The 18,160-nt window shown below is 44.0% G+C and overlaps 1 protein-coding gene across 1 annotated transcript in view; it reads right to left on the bottom strand.

The window, feature by feature from the left end:
• GPATCH11 (G-patch domain containing 11) overlaps positions 1-18,160 on the bottom strand; it is a 193,378-nt gene that overhangs the window by 130,766 nt on the left and 44,452 nt on the right. Inside the window, exon 3 of the mRNA XM_082250256.1 lies at positions 15,194-15,235. Within this exon, the coding sequence (XP_082106382.1) occupies positions 15,194-15,235 (42 nt within the window). The remainder of the gene's footprint in view (positions 1-15,193; positions 15,236-18,160) is intronic.

The following is an 18,160-nucleotide window of genomic DNA, read 5'->3' as shown; positions in this document are numbered from 1 at the left end:
GAACGTTTTTGTCATTCTGCCTAGTCCTACTCCTGCGGAGACAACATAACCCAGCTCTTGAGAATCAAGAAGACTACGTCTGTCAATGAGCGATAGAGAAACAAAATTGGATTTTACCCTTTCCTGTCCGTGCTAGAGCCCAAAGACAGCTACAGCACAGGCTTAAAATGCCTGGAGGGTGTCCAAAGATGTCCTCCTGTACTCGCTCGTGGGTAGCGCACTCTGTGATCTCTGAGTCCTTGAGCCAATCACAGCGCCTTTTATCACATGGTCAGCTGTCAGCCATTGACAGCTAATCACGGAAGTAAAACAGAAGCCAGTTATCTGCTTTTTTTTTTTTTTTTTTCCCCCGTGGAGGAAAAAAGAAGAAAGCCGTTAACCAGCTTCTGTTACAAGGACATTCCCCTCAGTGTCCACCAGTGCTGCTAACCAGTGCCATCTATCAGCACCCACCAGTGCTGCCAATCAATGCCCTTCAGTGCTACCAATCAGTGCAGCCTCATCAGTGTCACCTCTCAGTGTCAGTGCCTCATCATCAGTGCAGCCTCATTAAATACCACCAAAAGCTCCATTTGTGTAAAAAAAAAAAAAAAATCTAAAATTCTTATGTGTACAGTGTTGCATGATCATGTAATTGTCAAAGTGCAACAGCGCTGAAGGCTGAAAATTGGCCTGGGCAGGAAGGAGGTAAAAATGCAAATAAAGACAAAAAAGGGGGCGCACCAGCCTAGCGAATTATACTCGGCGGGCTTTTTAATGACAAATTTTAAAATCAGCTACTCACAAACATGCGTGATATTCCAGCATTTCAATTCCATAGAACAGTCTCTTTACAAAAGTCCAATGTCTCGTAGAAATGGAGGGCTGACGCGTTTCGAGGCTGTGCCTCTTCCTCAGAGCCTGAAGGCAATGCCTGGATCCATGGTTTAAATACAATGGACCAGGCCCCACATGACCCTCAGAATTGTGGGAGGAGACACCGCCCTTACGAGCGTAGCTACACAGCTGATAACTCAAACCAAAACAAACTTCAATCGATACATTCTATGGATCTATACACTGAGCTTGTATGATATCTATTTACACATAGCCTTCATAATAAATACTAAAGAGTACACGTAAACATAAATGCTTGTGGTGCTCGGCAATAACAGCCCGAGGCATTGAATCCCCCTCACACAGTAAGCGAATGGCACAAGGGGACAGAAATCCAATATCTTGGTGAATATATATCCAATATGAGAGACAAATATACAATACCCACACACAAAAGAATGGCTACTGCTATATTTAGTGAATAATAGATGGACATCTGTTGGTTGTAGTGGCATGATGGCTACCTATAAAAGCTGCCCTGTCGGTCCCAAATGGCCCAGCCATAGCGGAGACATGCTGGAACAGTGCAAACCGGCGGTGGAACGCACGCCGCCCATCCCGGAACAGCCGTGCGCACCACCAATCCGACGTCACTTCTGTCTGACCGGCCGGGCGGTGGAACGCATGCCGCACCTCCCGGAACAGCCGCGCGCACCACCAATCACTGACGTCTGGACGTCCGGGCGGTGAAACGCAACCGCCGGATCCGGAAGTGATAGGCGTCCAGGGGAGGCGCCAGCCTAGCATCATCCCGATGCCCTGTTAGTGTAACAGCCGAATTAGAAGGAGGATCCTCACTATTCTCGTACCGCCCACCATCCTAGGCAGACCCATTGTGCATCTACAGCCACCTGTGTGAGGGGAATACACACCTCGCCTTGATTAGGGAATAAAGTAACATGCATGGAATAAAAATACTTCAGATAAAAATCCATACAGAACAAAAATATATGTACAAATATAGATAAAAACACATATTCATCCTTATTTGGTCCAATACAATAAATATAATAAAAAGGACCCAAATACACGTTATATTGAATTATACCAATATTAAAAACACCTAATCATTAAAAAATATATAAATCCCATCTTATAAGCTAGCAGTAATAATATTACTATTGATAAAAAAAACCTGCTCCAAAAAACTAGTGTATAAATATATATATATATATAAAAAACACTCTCAATATAGAAACCATAATGGAAGTAAAAAGTGTATGGACTAAGGTAAATTACTAAAAGCTGTGTTAAAAAATATATATAGATCATACGTCGAACACGGCACACTAAATCTCCTCTAAAACCAAAACACAAAAAATTGAAAAAATAAAAATGACTCAGTGATGAAAAAAATTCAAAAGAGCTCACGCTATCACCGCTCAAAGGAAAACCCATGATGGTAATAGGACCTATTAAACCACAAAGCTCAGACAAAGATAATGGAAAGTTGTACTTGGATGGATGTCATACTATTGGGAAAGGGGCAAGGGATAGGGAACCTAAAGAGCAAAAAAGGGAACCGGGCAATGGTACTGAATGTGGGAAATGGAACCGAAATCAAAAATCGGAGGAAGAGACTGGACGTGCTCAGAATTCTCATAGCACGCCCTGGATCTCAAGATCTTCATTCAAACCTCCAGGGGTCATAGACCCTAGGGTAAAGATCCAATACGATTCTCTCCTACATAACTTTTGAAATGTGGCTCCTTCATTCGGGTCTTTGTCTATTTGTTCAATGCCAAAGACTCTCAGACCCGTCGGATCACCATTGTGGTACTGCTCAAAATGACAGGTTTTGGAGTAGCTATTACGGCCTTTTTGTTCCTGTCCTGGTTTTCCTGTTCAGGATACTACATTTATGTTCACCAAACCTTACCCTAAGGGGTCGGATAGTACGGCCCACATAAAGTAGGCCGCAGGGACAAACAATGCCGTACACCACATAATTGGTGCCACAGTTAATAAACTGTTTTATTTTCCAACTGCGGCCATCCAAGCCAGAAACTTTGCTTCTCCTGTTCCACATATACGAACAGGTTGCACAGTTCCTTACTCCACACCTAAAATTGCCTTTCTGGTCAAAAACAGTAAACCAAGGATTGCTCAGGGATCCACCATTGCGAACTTTAGCCTTCAGGACCCTACTGGGGGCAATTTGACTCCTCAGGTCTCTGGGTTTTCTTAAGACAACCTCAGGGACCGGGGGTAGAAAAGTTCCCAGTAGTGGATCCTGTTTTAGGATTTTCCAGTTGCGCTTCAATGTGCGCTGTATGTCAAATGCCTTGTTATTATAAATGGTGCTAAACCTAGTGATCCTTGTTTCGGGCAGCCTGCTATGTTGTTCCCTGGGCCTAGCACCTTGGCATATGTTCTTAACCTGGAAACCCTCATCCGAGTCAAGTTCCCTCACATAAAACTGCAAATATTTGGTGAAGGCTTTATCTACAAGGCTCGCTTGATATCCTTTTTCCAAGAATCTATTCCTCAGGACCTGGCCCTGTTCTTCATAATCTGTAACTAAAGTACATATCCTCTAATCTGCAGAATTGGCCAAAGGGCACATTTCTAATCCACCTGGGGTGGTGGTTACTCTTCGCATGAAGGTAAGAGTCCCTCCCACTAGGTTTAAAATGTGTCTTTGAAATGATACCCTCATCCTGAGCAGCCCCTAATTCCAGATCCAGGAAAACTAGATGATGGTCATCCCTCACATGAGTGAAGGATATCTCAAAGGGATTACTGCTACAGTGTAGGATAAATCCATCGAACTCTTCAGCTGTACCGTCCCAGATGTCATCAGTATGCCTCAGTATGTCATCAATATATCTGGCATATAATGCCAGATGGGCTCTGTATGGGTTATTGTTCCATATATATCGGTCCTCCCAGTACCCCATGAACAGGTTGGCGTAACTGGGAGCAAACCGAGCGCCCATAGCGGTACCCCTGATCTGCCTATAGTACTCATCCAAGTAGACAAAGTAGTTGTGATTCAACGTGTATCTTATTGAATCAACCAAAAACTTTGCTTGGAGAGGATGCAGGTTACTGGATTTTAGATAGTGATCCACTGCTGCAAGTCCAAATTTATGTTTGATGGACGTATATAGGGATGAGACATGCAACGAAACCCATTTATACTGTTGCAACCATTGTACAGGTGCCAAGATTTCAAGCATGTGCCCAGAGTCCCTGACATATGATGGCAATGCTAGAACTAGATCCTGTAAAAATGAATCAATGTAACTACCCAAGTTACTTGTTAAGCCATCAATGCCTGCTATAATGGGTCTCCCAGGGGGATTTTTCTCGTCTTTATGAATCTTGGGAATATTGAAAAACGGGGAGTTCTCGGGTGCTGAATGCACAGAAAAATGATACTCACTTTTGGTGATGATGTTCTTAGTTAGTGCATCATCTAGGAGTACCTTAAGAGTATTTTTGTACTCAAGATCCATTGAATGAGTACAAAAGTCAGGGGTACCGCTATGGGCGCTCGGTTTGCTCCCAGTTACGCCAACCTGTTTTATTTCCATTATGGTTTCTATATTGAGAGTGTTTTTATATATATATTATTTGGAGCAGGTTTTTTTTTATCAATAGTAATATTATTACTGCTAGCTTATAGGATGGGATTTATATATTTTTTAATGATTCTGTGCTTTTAATATTCGTATATATCAATAACGTGTATTTGGGTCCTTTTTATTATATTTATTGTATTGGACCAAATAAGGATGAATATCCATCTATTATTCACTAAATATAGCAGTAGCCATTCTTTTGTGTATGGGTATTGTATATTTGTCTCTCATATTGGATATATATTCACCAAGATATTGGATTTCTGTCCCCTGGTGCCATTCGCTTACTGTGTGAGGGGGATTCAATGCCTCGGGCTGTTATTGCCGAGCACCATGAGCATTTACGTTTACGTGTACTCTTTAGTATTTATTATGAAGGCTATGTGTAAATAGATATCATACAAGCTCAGTGTATAGATCCATAGAATGTATCGATTGAAGTTTGTTTTGGTTTATCAGGTGTGTAGCTACGCCCGTAAGGGCGGTGTGTCTCCTCCCACAATTCTGAGGGTCATGTGGGGCCTGGTCCATTGTATTTAAACCATGGATCCAGGCATTGCCTTCAGGCTCTGAGGAAGAGGCACGACTCGAAACGCGTCAGCCCTCCGTCTCTACGAGACATTGGACTTTTGTAAAGAGACTGTTCTATGGAATTGAAATGCTGGAATATCACGCATGTTTGTGAGTAGCTGATTTTAAAATTTACGTCATTAAAAAGCCCGCCGAGGATAATGCGCTAGGCTGGTGCACCCCCCTTTTTTGTCTTTATTTGCAGTGTTTGGTTGATCGTCCCTGGTCATTGAGGGCAGCAAAGCTTAGCCATAGTGGATGCCAAGCTGAGTTCCGTGTTAGAGGCAGCCTGAAGACCCAGTTCTGAGCGCAGGAGCAGGGTGCTCAGCATCTCTTTTCGTTTTAGGAGGTAAAAGTGCCCAGTAGGCAAGTGGTAATATCACTTTATACAACAAGCCCTTTTGGGGGCATGGCTAGTGATTAAAGTGTATCGATGTGTTCTACTGGGTGTTATGCCACTGAATACCAAACGACTCACACCACAAAATGTACGCTTTCCACCGTACAATGGTAGATCTTTCTACAGGTAGACTTCCTAGCTTTCAGCAGCGTCAGAATCACTGACCCAGGCAAACCTCTATCAATTAGCACCTGGCTTTTAACAGCCAAGCCGACAAAGCCAGCGACTGTAAAGCAGGATGGAAGATTGGCCCTTGGGACAACAGATCCTCCCTGAGAGGCAGTCTCCAAGGGATGTTAGGGACCAGCCACACCAGGCTGGCGTACCAAGACCGGCTAGACAAGTCCGGGGCCACTAGAATGACCCCTTCTGTCTCGATTCTGCAGAAGAGTCTAGGTAGAACCTTGAGAGGAGGGAAAGCTTTAGATTAGACGATACTGGCCCCACAGGGCCATCATTGCCTTAGTGGCGTCTGCCAGAGGATCCCGTGACTGTGCCACAAACCTCTGAACCGGTCTGTTGAGCCGAAACACCAACAGATCCACCTTGGGGGGTGCACCACCGGAGACATATCTGATAAAACACGTCCGGGTGAAGGGACCATTCCCCTTGGTCCAACTCCTGCCGGCTGAGAAAACTTGCCAATTTTCCACCCCTGGAATGTGTATGGCGGAGAGGGCCAGAACGAAGAATTCTGCCCATCGTAGAATGCCAGCTACCTCCAGAGCTGCCAACAAACTCCTTGTTCCACCCTGGTGATTGAGATAAGCCACAGCCTTGGCATGGTCCGACTGAATCTACACTGGACACCCTTGAATACAATCTGTTAAGTGATCCAGGCACAGCTTGATTGCTCGGAATTCCAGGACATTTAATTGGTAGCCTGGACTCTTCCAGTGTCCAAACACCCTGAGCGGAGCTCCGACTCAGGAGACCTCCCCACCTGGACAGACTGGCATCCATGGTGACCACTCTTCAATACAAGGGGAGAAAGGATTTGCCCTGTTGAAAAGCCAGAGAGCAAAGCCACCAGATCAGAAACCCTTTGGTTTCCCAGCTTACCTTATGTGATTGTCCAGAGACTTCGGGCACTTGTACCATTTGCCCAAGATCTCCCTTTGCAGGGACCTCATATGGAACTGTGCAAACGGAACCGCCTCCAAGGTAGATAAATCAAGCCCAGCACCTGCATGCAAGTCCGGAGGGATGACCATCTGCTGGACAGCAGAAGATGAATCGCAGCATGCAACTTCTGGAGTTTGTCCAGAGGAAGGAACACTCTGGCTAGAGCCGAGTCCAGAGTCAGACCCAGATAATCCAATATTCTGGATGGAATCAGAACAGACTTCTGATAATTCAGATGCAAGCTGAACTCCCTCAGGGTCTGTATAGAGATCTCCACGTCGTCACAGCCAAAAAGAAAAATTGACCGCACTCAGGAATAGATGAAAATCGAAGCGTTTAATTCCTCATCAAGAATTGATACAGACAGTACATCACAGGGACATGCAACTGGTTGACGCGTTTCACAATTCTGAAGATCGCTTACTCATAACCACAGTGTGACCAACAGGGACCACAAGAATACAGGGGGGGGGCCCATATCTACCCCAAAACCCTCAGCGGGGAGAGAAGAGATAGCTACTCACCATACCAGGAACTAAGCGGGCACCGCTCCATACAGATCATCGAGATGGGGGTGCTGTCGGCCAGGAGGAATGCTGTGATTCAGGCCTTTACCTCGCAGGCCAGCCTCCCGTCCAGTGGGACTATGTCACGCCAACCTAGCGCGGAGCTGTGGTCTGCGCACGCTCGCTGCCCAGACTGGGGTGACCACTGGATCTAGATTATCCAGCCCATTGCCCAATCCGACAGTTGATTGTAGATCTCGCAGGATATTTAAAAAAGAAAAAATTGCCAGAACCAGAGATCCCAGCAAGAAACTAGGTCCATACTCCTGACTAGGCAGAAAAAAAAAAACTGAGCACCTATGGCAAAGAGGAGGAGTATACATCCTGGGACTGCCAATAGGCGTAGTCAACTTCTTTTTCTGCCTAGTGTTCTACTCCTGTAGGGGGCAGTATAACCCAATGGTCAAGAATTCTAAGGGGTTGTGTCCGTCAATAAATGAAAGAGAAAGCAATTTTAAAGCACCTTTTGGCCAAAGTTTTGGAACTGAACGAAGAGAAGGCAGGAAAATGTCCTGATAAGGGTTGAAAGAGAATCCACCTTGTCCCTTTTAAGAACAAGAAAACAAGAAAGTGTTCTTTACAAAATAAGGCTACGAGTTCCAAGATCAGTCTTGGTGAAATGACAGCCATGAGAAAATCCCCTTTATGAATAAGGTCAGGCAAGAGAATAACCCAAATGGACTCAAAGGGAGGCTTCTGTAATATCAACAGGATCAGATTAGGGATTAAGATCCCATGACAAGCTTGGTGAATGACTGGGGGGGGGGGGGGTGACGCGACATGCGAGTAACTCTAGGAACAAAGGTGTTTACAATCAAATAAGCGGGCAGAGGTCTCTGAAAGAGCATAGCCAAGGCCATAACTTGAACCTTCATGGTGCGTAAGGTCAAGTGCCTTCCAAGTCCAACTATAGAATTTCCAAGAGGTTGATTTCTTAGTTTTCACCAATGAAAGAATAAATGGAGTGAGAGAGATCCCAACTACTCAAAACTTAAGCTTCTACAGCCAAGCTAGCTGTCATAGCCAATGACCATGAAGCAAGAGTTTTTAGAGGAGCCCTGAATAAACTTATGCTGCACAGTGTTGCAGCAGCCCTATGACACACTGCTCCTGGCACTCATTGCTATGAGCACAAGACTGGGGCCTGGAGTCCAAGGACAAACAAATGGAGGAGAAGGGAAGACTTGGTAAAAATGTAGATTGAGAAGGGGACCCCACAGAGGAAAGGCAAAGCACCTGACTCACCACTTCAGAATTTTGCCCAGGGGATACCTCATTCTTTGGGAGGGCACACTCCCTCCTCTATGGAGGGGATCTTTATGGACTGAGTCACTCTAATGCAGCTCACCACTGCCCTGGACTTGTAGAGCACCCTGAACCTTTTACCGCTGTACCAAGGGTGAGCGCCAAACAACTATCAGTGCCAGAAGCAAAACACTATATGCCAGACCCACGTCTTTATAAGAGGGTCGGGCCTGGGTACGGTCTAGCAAGGTGCTGCCATAGGTGTCAACAATCCAGAAGCTGCAAGAATCAGCCGCAGTGGCTGTAGATGCAGCTAGGTAAGAAAGGAATCCTTCGCGTGAAGAACAATTTTTCCATGTAAGAATCAGAATTAAAAACTAAGCCACAGGGAAGGGTGAAAAATGTGTAAGGCCAATTGCCCATCACAAAACACAGATAGCATGGATGAGGCAGAAAATTGGGAAAGTGCAGAAAGGCATGCTGGATGTCTGAGTGAAATCCCTCAGAAGGAAGGTGGTAGAGCTGCACGATTCTGGATAAAATGAGAATTATGATTTTTTTTTTTGTTTCGAATAAGGATCACGATTTTCTCACGATTCTCGGCGTAACATCTTTTACATATTACAAAAAAATTGGGCTAATTGTACATTTTAGTTTTTTCTTTAAATTCATTAAAGTATATTTTTTCCCCAAAAAACTGCGTTTGAAAGACTTCTGCGCAAATACAATGTGACATAAAAGATTGCAATGATCGCCATTCTATTCTTTAGGGTCTCTGCTAAAAAAAAATATATTATGTTTGGGGGTTCCAAGTAATTTTCTAGTAAAACATACTGATTTTAACTTAAGCAACAAGTGTCAGAAAAAGGATTAGTCTTTAAGAGGTTAAACTGCCCTCACTTAGACCCTGTTCACACTGGGGCGACGCTACTTGCCGGGGCGACCTCACAGGTCGCGGTGCGCAGCTTGCACCGCGACCTCGGAGCGGCCGGCACGGACTTCATATCATTGAAGTTAATGCAGGTCACTCCGGGTCGCCCCAAAGAAGCTCCGGACCCTTTTTCTAAGTCGGAGCGACTTGTGTCGCTCCTATTAGAAAGGGTCCACAGCTTCTCTATGGCAGGCGACCTGTCAGGCGACCGCCTGACAGGTCGCCCCAGTGTGAACGGGGTCTTACAGACAGAAGTTCATTCCTTTGACCTGGTCCTAAGAGAATGAAATGATACATTGTAAAACATTGTGTTTATAGTTATCCAGCAGCCTTAACAATGTCTTAGGGTCCATGTACACGGAACGCTGGAAATGGCCGTTTAGGAGCAGTTGGGCGTTTTTTTCAGAAGCCCCTGAACCCATCTACATTTTATCTTATCTGTCCATGTACACCAGGTCGTTTACAGTCATTTGCAGGCAGTTGCGTTCAGGGACTTTTTTTAGAACGCAATTATTTGCGTTCGAATGTGTGTTTCCCGGCGTTTCAAACGCACAAACGCGTCCGAACGCGTCTGAACGCGATGACCCGCGTTTAGCGTTTGCGTTTTTCCATTTTAAAAGGGGAATAATTTTTTTGACCTCTAGGAACGCTTTTAAAACGCAAACGCCGCTAAACGCCCGCTAAACGCGGGTACAAACGCGACCGAACGAACGTTTCAAACGTCCTAAAAATTCCAGCATTCAAAGGGACTTTTAACAACGTCCCGTGTACATGGAGCCTAAATAACATTTGCTGGTTGCTTTTTTTTTTTTTTGATAGCTGTGAGTGAGCAGAGAACAGCTCTGTAAGGGTCCATGTACACTGCAACTTGTAAACGGCCATTTAGGAGCAGTTGGGCGTTTGTTTCAGAAGCCCCTGAACCCACCTCTAGGTTATCTTGTCTGTCCATGTACACAGGGTCGTTTACAGTCATTTGCAGGCAGTGGAGTTCAGGGACGTTTTTTGGAAAGCAATTATTTGCGTTCCAACGCGTGTTTCCCGGCGTTTCAAACGCAAAAACGCGACCGAACGCGATGATCCGCGTTTAGTGCTCGCGTTTTTCCATTTTAAAGGGGAATGATTTTTTTGACCTCTAGGAACGGTTTTAAATGCAAACACCCGCTAAACGCGGGTGCAAACGCGACTCAACGGACATTTTAAACCAAAAAAAAAAATTCCAGCATTCAAGGGACTATTAACAACGTCCCGTGTACATGAAGCCTAAGAATCGAGGACATGCAGTTTTAAGAACGTGAGAGTGGGTGAATTTAGATTGCAAATTTTTAACGATTAATCGTGCAGCTCTAGAAGGTGGCAATGAACACATTGGCATTTTCCATGCGCAACTTTTGAAAGTTGAGAGTTTTCAGATCCGGATTGGGCCGAACTCCTCCATTTGGTTTGGGAACTGTAACGAGCTTTGAATAAAAACCTTTAAAAATGTTAGCCTGTTGGTACAAAGCCAATAACCCATTGATGCTAAAGCTGCTGGACAGCAGAAAGCAGGTTTGCCTGCTGTGATGGGTAAGGAGACAAGTCAGAGAGCATGATACACTGAAAAAGTAGAGTATGAAAATCTAGTTTATAGCCCCTGGAAACAACACTCTGAACCCAGGCGTCTGAGATCTTCTGGGATCAGAAGGTTGAGAAGGCCAACAGACGCCCCCCCTCCCCCCTTACTGTAAGGAGTGGGGGTGGCTCATTACTGGGAAAGGACCTTAACTCCTAACTTGGCTATTTTGGAAGGTTATGCGTTCTTGAAAAAGTATGTTCCTGTCTTAGGCTTAAAGAGGAAGTAAAGTCAGTGGTTTTGTTCTTTTTCTTTTTTGTTACCTGAAAAGTAAAGGCATAATGTGCTAGTTTGCATCACATATTAGCATATTATATGAATCTTACCTACAAAATGAAGCCCTCATCACCCCCGCTGGAGGCAGCTTCAATCTTCACCTGTCTTCCTTCTGGGTCCACGGACTCCGGTTGTGCTACAGGCCCGAGCCACGTGACGTCACTTCCGCGCATGCTCGTGGGAGCCGCTGGTAACAGCACAGGGCTCTGAAGAAACGGCACGGGCGGCCCTTCCTTCATCAGCGCACTATACAGTAAATATCTCTTAAATGATGCAAGTTTAGGAGATATTTACAGAACCTATAGGTGAGCCTTATTATAGGCTTACCTATAGGTACAATTCAGAGATGTGGGTTTACAACCACTTTAACTGGAATGGCTGAAAGGAACATTTCCAAACCTAAGGAGTAGTAGACCTACAGGTAGAGGCTCAAGCCTTTTTCTTCTCGGGAAGAGTATTCTTACCCCATTGATCTCCTTGATATTTTTCACCTTCAAAGGGTAACCCACTCAAGCCATTCTTTGCAAGGGAATTCAGCTGACCAGCACAGTAGCACAAGACTGATGGCAAACATTATAGCTGTCTATGGACAGAGGGATCCGTAAGGATGAAGCTAGGACTTCGTGCCATACTCTTAGTCCAGACAGTGTGACAGACTGTGCAAAAAATACTAGTGTATTTCCACGCGCCACTGGAAAAAGGTTACTAAAGTGCAATCTAATATTAATATTAAATTAAATAAATATATAAATATTGGTGAAAAAGCAGATGCTGTGTAAAATAGATAGTTTGTGAATAATTGGTCAAGGGCCAACATACAGCGCTTGCTTAGCGTTGCTCCAAACAATAAAGTGCAATAGTGTATAATAAATACCACAGGTTATAAATATATGATGCTGAATTTCTAAACAAGAGCAATATGGTGGTTAAAAAGTGCATATGATATCAATAAAATAGGATAGATAAATATAAATATATAAATGGTGATTGTTGATAAAAACAGTAGTAATGTCCTTTTCAACAAATCCAAAGTTCATAGAAAAAATGCTTCGGTGCAAACTTGATAAATGACTCAGATGTTCTTTATCTCAAATAGATAGTAAGGTTGGGTCACTTACCAGAAGGTGTGGGTACTGAATGCCTTACGGCACCAGGACCAAACAGGCTTGATGAACCCCCTGGGTTCCCCGGATCTCCTTATGGTGTCCATTGGGATGATGACAATCCCTCAGGTCTCCATGTTAAGACGATCCAATTCAGTGCATGAGAAAGAGAGAATGCTCCAAATAGTGTAGTATATCGATACTTTATTTTCCCCCAAATAGGGTTAGCAACATACAAATATTCGGCCGTATGTGTTGGTGGTCTGCGGTGCCTTTAGTTTTACTTTAATTTTGGCTTGGGAAAAAGTCTAGGCCTCAAACAGCTATAGAATCCAAGTAGTTCCAGATAAGTTTTTAAATTTAAAACAAATACTTGCTGAAATGGTATTTTGGTTTTAGTATGCTTGCATTTCAAAGTGTTCCCAAAGCACTATGGGCTATCGAAAGAGCAGGGACAGCAGAAATTCCCTGCTTTTATGCTCCCTTTGTCAGATAGAAACAGCTGTCCAATACTGGAGGAATCATTGCTCCAATTCATTCATTAGTCAATGATAGCTATATCAGTTCTAATTAGCTAATAACATATGGCAAACATGGCAGTGAAAAGATAAAAGCAAGCATATGGCTGAACTAGCAACTGTGAACTTTTAAATTGTTAAGTGGCCTTTCTGAGGTTTGTAGAAATCAATATGATTACAAAGCCACTAAATCACTTTTATAGTGTGAGCTCAACCCCTTGCTTCCGCTGCTATGACTGGACTGTAAATAAGGCTCCTAACTCCAGAACACTTTGACGTTCAGCATCACTACCATGCTAGGTGCATTTGAAATAGATGATCAGAAAAGGTATCCTATATTGGATGCTATCCTATCATATTTACCATTTACAATCAGGACTGCATTAGATCAGTTCTTTACAACTCTGCTAAGTCACTTTACTGTTGTACAGAGCCCAGTGTAATTGGATGTACTACTATGCAACTCTATTCACAACACAGCTCAACTGGTCAAGGCTAGTCTTTCTTACTAGAACTCCTTGAATGATCAATGAAAGCTCAAACATTTTTGACAATTTGTAAAATAAAAATGGTATGTATGCCCATCACATACATCTACCTCAGGAACTATCACCACAGGTGCACAACCAACTGTAGGATGCCAGGTACTGGGTGAAAGAAAAGGCCACAACTATACTGCTAGTACTGGCTCTTTAACTTAGGTGAAGATGTAAGCCAGTGTTTTGAGGACATATAGGCAACCTGATAAAGGGGACCTACATTTCCTAGAAACATCAGCTTGCATCCATGTAAGGTTAAACAAAAAAAAAAAAAGTCAATGCTACCAGTCTAGTGCTGGCCTCTTATCTATAAAATTAATTTTAAGTACATGTAATGCAATGTGAAGATGTGAACCATCCCCGAGAGCTGTAAATAAAACCGTACTTGGCAAGCCATCTTACCCCCAAGCCAAGCATCTCCTGAATAATGGGGAAAATGTAGTTTGGTGGGATGAATGGTTCAATACTCATTTAATAAGTTGGCAGACAGTGCACTGCAACTGCCCAAATGTTGTCTGCAAAATTCAAGACATGGTAACCTGTTTAGTGCATTGTTCCGTTACCTAGAACTTTGATGTTTTTGTTTGCACCCAAGGCCTGTGTAATTTAAACTCTATAATATGGAGCTGTAACCTCAGTTGAATATACATTGGAGAATTGTTACAACTTTGAAGGAGAGGTTTGTAGAGGTTTGTAGCAGTCACAAATCTCTCTAAAGATGTTCACTAGATAATTGTAGTTAGCTACAGAAGAGTTGCTGCTTATTAGTAGCTAATGAAGCTGGAGAGACTACAGCTACCTTCAAAAACTCAAGTATAGAGCTACAACCTATTTAAATGAAGGATAAACAAATCATTGACTGACTGCAATTCAATTTTCCTAGCAACAAAAACACTAAAGAGCAATAATTGCGTAGCTAATCGATAAATCACTTGGAGACAACATCCTTAGAAACAGTGGACAACCTTTTCAGAGCCTAAGTTCACACTGATGCGGCTGCGGCGATCGCATGTAATGTCGGAGCGCACTGCTCCTTCATTACATGCGATCGGCTGTGCGGTGCGGGTTTAGCCATACACTTTGTAAGGCTAAATTCGCACCGCACCCGCAGCAAAGACGCACAGGACCCTTTTTTCCAGCCGCATCAGGATCGGATCGCACAGCGGTTCACACTCGTGCGATCCGATCCTGTGCGAACTGCAAGATCGCACTGCAAAATGCGATCAAACTGGGGGTGTCGTTAAGATTACATTGACACCCCCAGCGTATCGCATATGGCAGTGTGAACTGTCAGGGGTGCGTTTGCGATGTGGGAACAGGCTGCGAATTCGCAGCCTTCCCGCATCGCATAAGTGTGAACCGGGGCTTAAAGACTTTATGAACAAAGCATATCACTCTATAGTGTGTACTTGTCTAAATCCAGAGCACCAATTTTTTGCCAGCTGCCCCATTCAGCGGCTATAAGCATGAGTCACTTCTGATGAGTTTTCTTGACACCAATAGAAAAATGGTGACAGGGGAGGGACCTCCAGCAGATTGACAGCCTCAGCTCTGTTCATGTGTGCTGTGTGAAGGGGGTGTGTTCCTTCCCTTCAATCAGCTCTCAGAGCTCTCCTCACTGATGTAACTTCAGCTTTCTGTCCCCTGTTTCCAGAGCTGTGAGATCCTACGTAAAATCCTGCACTTTAAATGGATGTAGGGGACAGACGGTGGTATTTAGACAGGTACAGCTCATGTAGGAGGATTTGTTTCATCTCTGTGTATCACCCAGGTCAGTCAATTCACTGGGTATATGTAAGGATTTACAACTATGTAAATGAAAAGCAAGCAGATTAAAAAGATACTAACCTGTTTTTATATTCAGCGGAATTGGTTCAACAATACCATTACCTGTAAAAGAAAAAAATACACTGTTACATCATAAACCATACAAGTCAACAGTTTTCAAAGTAGTATTAAACCCTCAGCATTTTTTGGTTAAAGAGAGGTTGTAAACCCTCGAAAGTTTTTTTTTTTCTGAAACCTGAAAGAGAAACCCATAGGGCTCTTTCACACGGTGCGCCTCCGTAGGCGGATCCTTGTTGCTCAGCGGGGATCGATCCGCGATCCCCGCTGAGCCGGGCAGATGACAGCTCCGTCTCCGCTTGCAGAGCGGAGAGGGAGGTGTCTCAGCACCCGCTGCCCTCTATGGGAGATCGGATGAGAGCGGACCGCTTGTCCGCTCTCATCAGATCCGCTCCGCTCCGATTACTGAACGGATGGAAAAATAGGGTTTCCATCCGACCAGATTTCACGCACAGGATCGGATGCGGATGGCAGCGGGTGTCAGCGGAGGTGTCTCTGCTGACATCCGCTGCCCCATAGAGCTGCATGGAGGATCTGATCAGATCCGCCTAAAAAACTGACAGGCGGATCTGATCGGATCGCCCGTGTGAAAGAGCCCATAATGAGCTAGTATGCATTGCATACTAGCTCATTATGAAATACTTACCTAAGAACGAGCCCCGCCGTGCCGCCCGCTTAGCTGGATGACGGGCGACATGTCCAGTCGCCCGTCTTCCGGGATCGCGGCATCCGGCCATCTGATTGGCCGGAGCCGCGGTGACGTCACTCCCGCGCATGCGCGCGGGAGCCGACGGTCACGGCACGGGGCTCTGAAGAAACGGTACCAGCGGCCGTTCCTCCAGAGCGCATGCACCAGTGAAGTCACTGGCTGCATGTAAGGTAAATATCTCCTAAACGGTACATGTTTAGGAGATATTTACAGTACCTATAGGTAAGCCTTAATATAGGCTTACCTATAGGTAAAAGTGTCAGAGGAGGGTTTACTTCCTCTTTAACACTAATTATGAGCGGAACTGCTTGGGGTTTGCTTTAAGCAGAGTTCAGCAAAGTTTGGATCCCTAAGCCCACTTAAGTTATAGGGAGCCAAAATGCTTGATTTCTGGGCTAATATGCAAGGAGGCGAGCACATGTACCAATGCAAAAAAATTTAATAAAAATAAATAAATAAATAAAAAATGCAAAATATATTTGGTCAGGAGTAGTGTTTTTTTTTTTTTAGATGCTTAAAGTGAAACATTAGAAATGTCCAATTCCTTTAAATAACAACATGGAGGGTATCCTAATCCTGCATTTGAGGGAGGGCAACTGTGTGATGCACAGGAAGTGCTGCAGCAGCACTGACGTTTACAAAGGAAAAAAGTTTACAAATTGATGGTAAATGACTGACAGCTGTCATTTAGTTTCTTTTTTTTAAACAAACAGCACACAGACCTCAAGGGTCTGCTATGAATTTTGCGGGAGCTATGGAGGGGTTTGTGTGTGGTTTTTTTTTTTTTTTTTTTTTTTTTTAAAAGATGAAGAAGCAGGCTATGAATGTAATTTGCTGGTAATGTAAACTGCATCATTTTTTTTGCTTTGCAAACGTAAATTTTCTGTAGAAAAATTCTACAGCAAGAATAAGAAAAAAAAAACGCATAGATTCTCCACCAAAATACACTATATTTTCAAAAGTATTGTGCCGTCTGCCTTTACAGGCACATTTACTTTAACCACTTTCTGCCCACGCTATAGCCAAAAGATGGCTGCAGCGCAGGCTGGCGTCTATAGACGTCCTCCCATGATTGCGTGCGGGTGGCACGCTCTGCGATCGAGTCCTTCGGACGCGGCTGATCACAGCAGGGTAAAGGGCCAATCATAGCGGCCCTTTACCACGTATCTGCCAGCCAATGACAGCTCAGTGTGATGATCAGTGTGAGGAGAAAAGAAGAAAGCCGGTAACTGGCTTCTGTTACAGAAACACCATTCCCAAACTGTGCCCAACAGTGCTGCTAATTAGTGCCACCTATAATTGCCCTTTAATGCTGCCCATCAGTGCCACCTACCAGTACCTATCAGTGCCGCCCATTAGTGCCACCTCTCAGTGCTGCCTATCAGAGCCCATCAGTGCCTCCTCATCAGTGAAGGTGAAAAATTACCGGTTTGCAAAATTTTATAACAAAACTATGAAAAATGTTTTTTATTTTTTCAAAATTTTCGTTTTTTTTGTTTTTTTAGCAAAAAATAAATAACCCAGTGGTGATTAAATACCACCAAAATTTTGAGAAAAATAATAAAAATGTTCTTTGGATAGTGTTGTATGACCACGCAATTGTCATTCAAAGTGCGACAGCGCTGAAACCTGAAAATTGGCCTGGGCAGGAAAGGGGTATAAGTACTCAGTAAGCAAGTGGTTAATGGTATCCCAGTCTTAGTCCGAAGGGTTCAATATTGAGTTGGCCACCATTTGCAGCCCTAACAGCTTCAACTCCTCTGGGAAGACTGTCCACAAGGTTTAGGAGTCTGTTTATGGGAATGTTTGACCATTCTTCCAGAAGCGCATTTTTGAGGTCAGACATTGATGTTGGATAAGAAGGCTTGGCTCAAAGTCTCCACTTTAATTCATCCCAAAGGTGTTCTATCAGGTTGAGGTCAGGACTCTGTACAGGCCAGTCAAGTTTCTCCACCCCAAACTCGACATCCATGTCTTTATGAACCTTATTTTGTGCGCTGGTGCACAGTCATGTTGGGACAGGAAGGGGCCATCCTGTCCAAACTGTTCCCACAAAGTTGGGACTATGAAATTGTCTTGGTATGCTGACACCTTAAGGGCTTCCTCCACTGGTTAGTCAAGCCCAACCCCTAAACCCCCTTACCCCCACACACACACACACACACACACACCATAATCCCCACTTCAGTGCACAAAGCAAGGTCCATAAAGATATGGATGAGCGAGTTTTAATAATTCCCAAAGACACATTCCTAAACCTT

This window comes from Pelophylax lessonae (assembly GCF_965119305.1).
Source record: "Pelophylax lessonae genome assembly, chromosome: 3".
Classification (NCBI taxonomy): Eukaryota; Metazoa; Chordata; class Amphibia; order Anura; family Ranidae; genus Pelophylax; species Pelophylax lessonae.
This window is presented reverse-complemented; position numbering and strand designations above follow the sequence as displayed.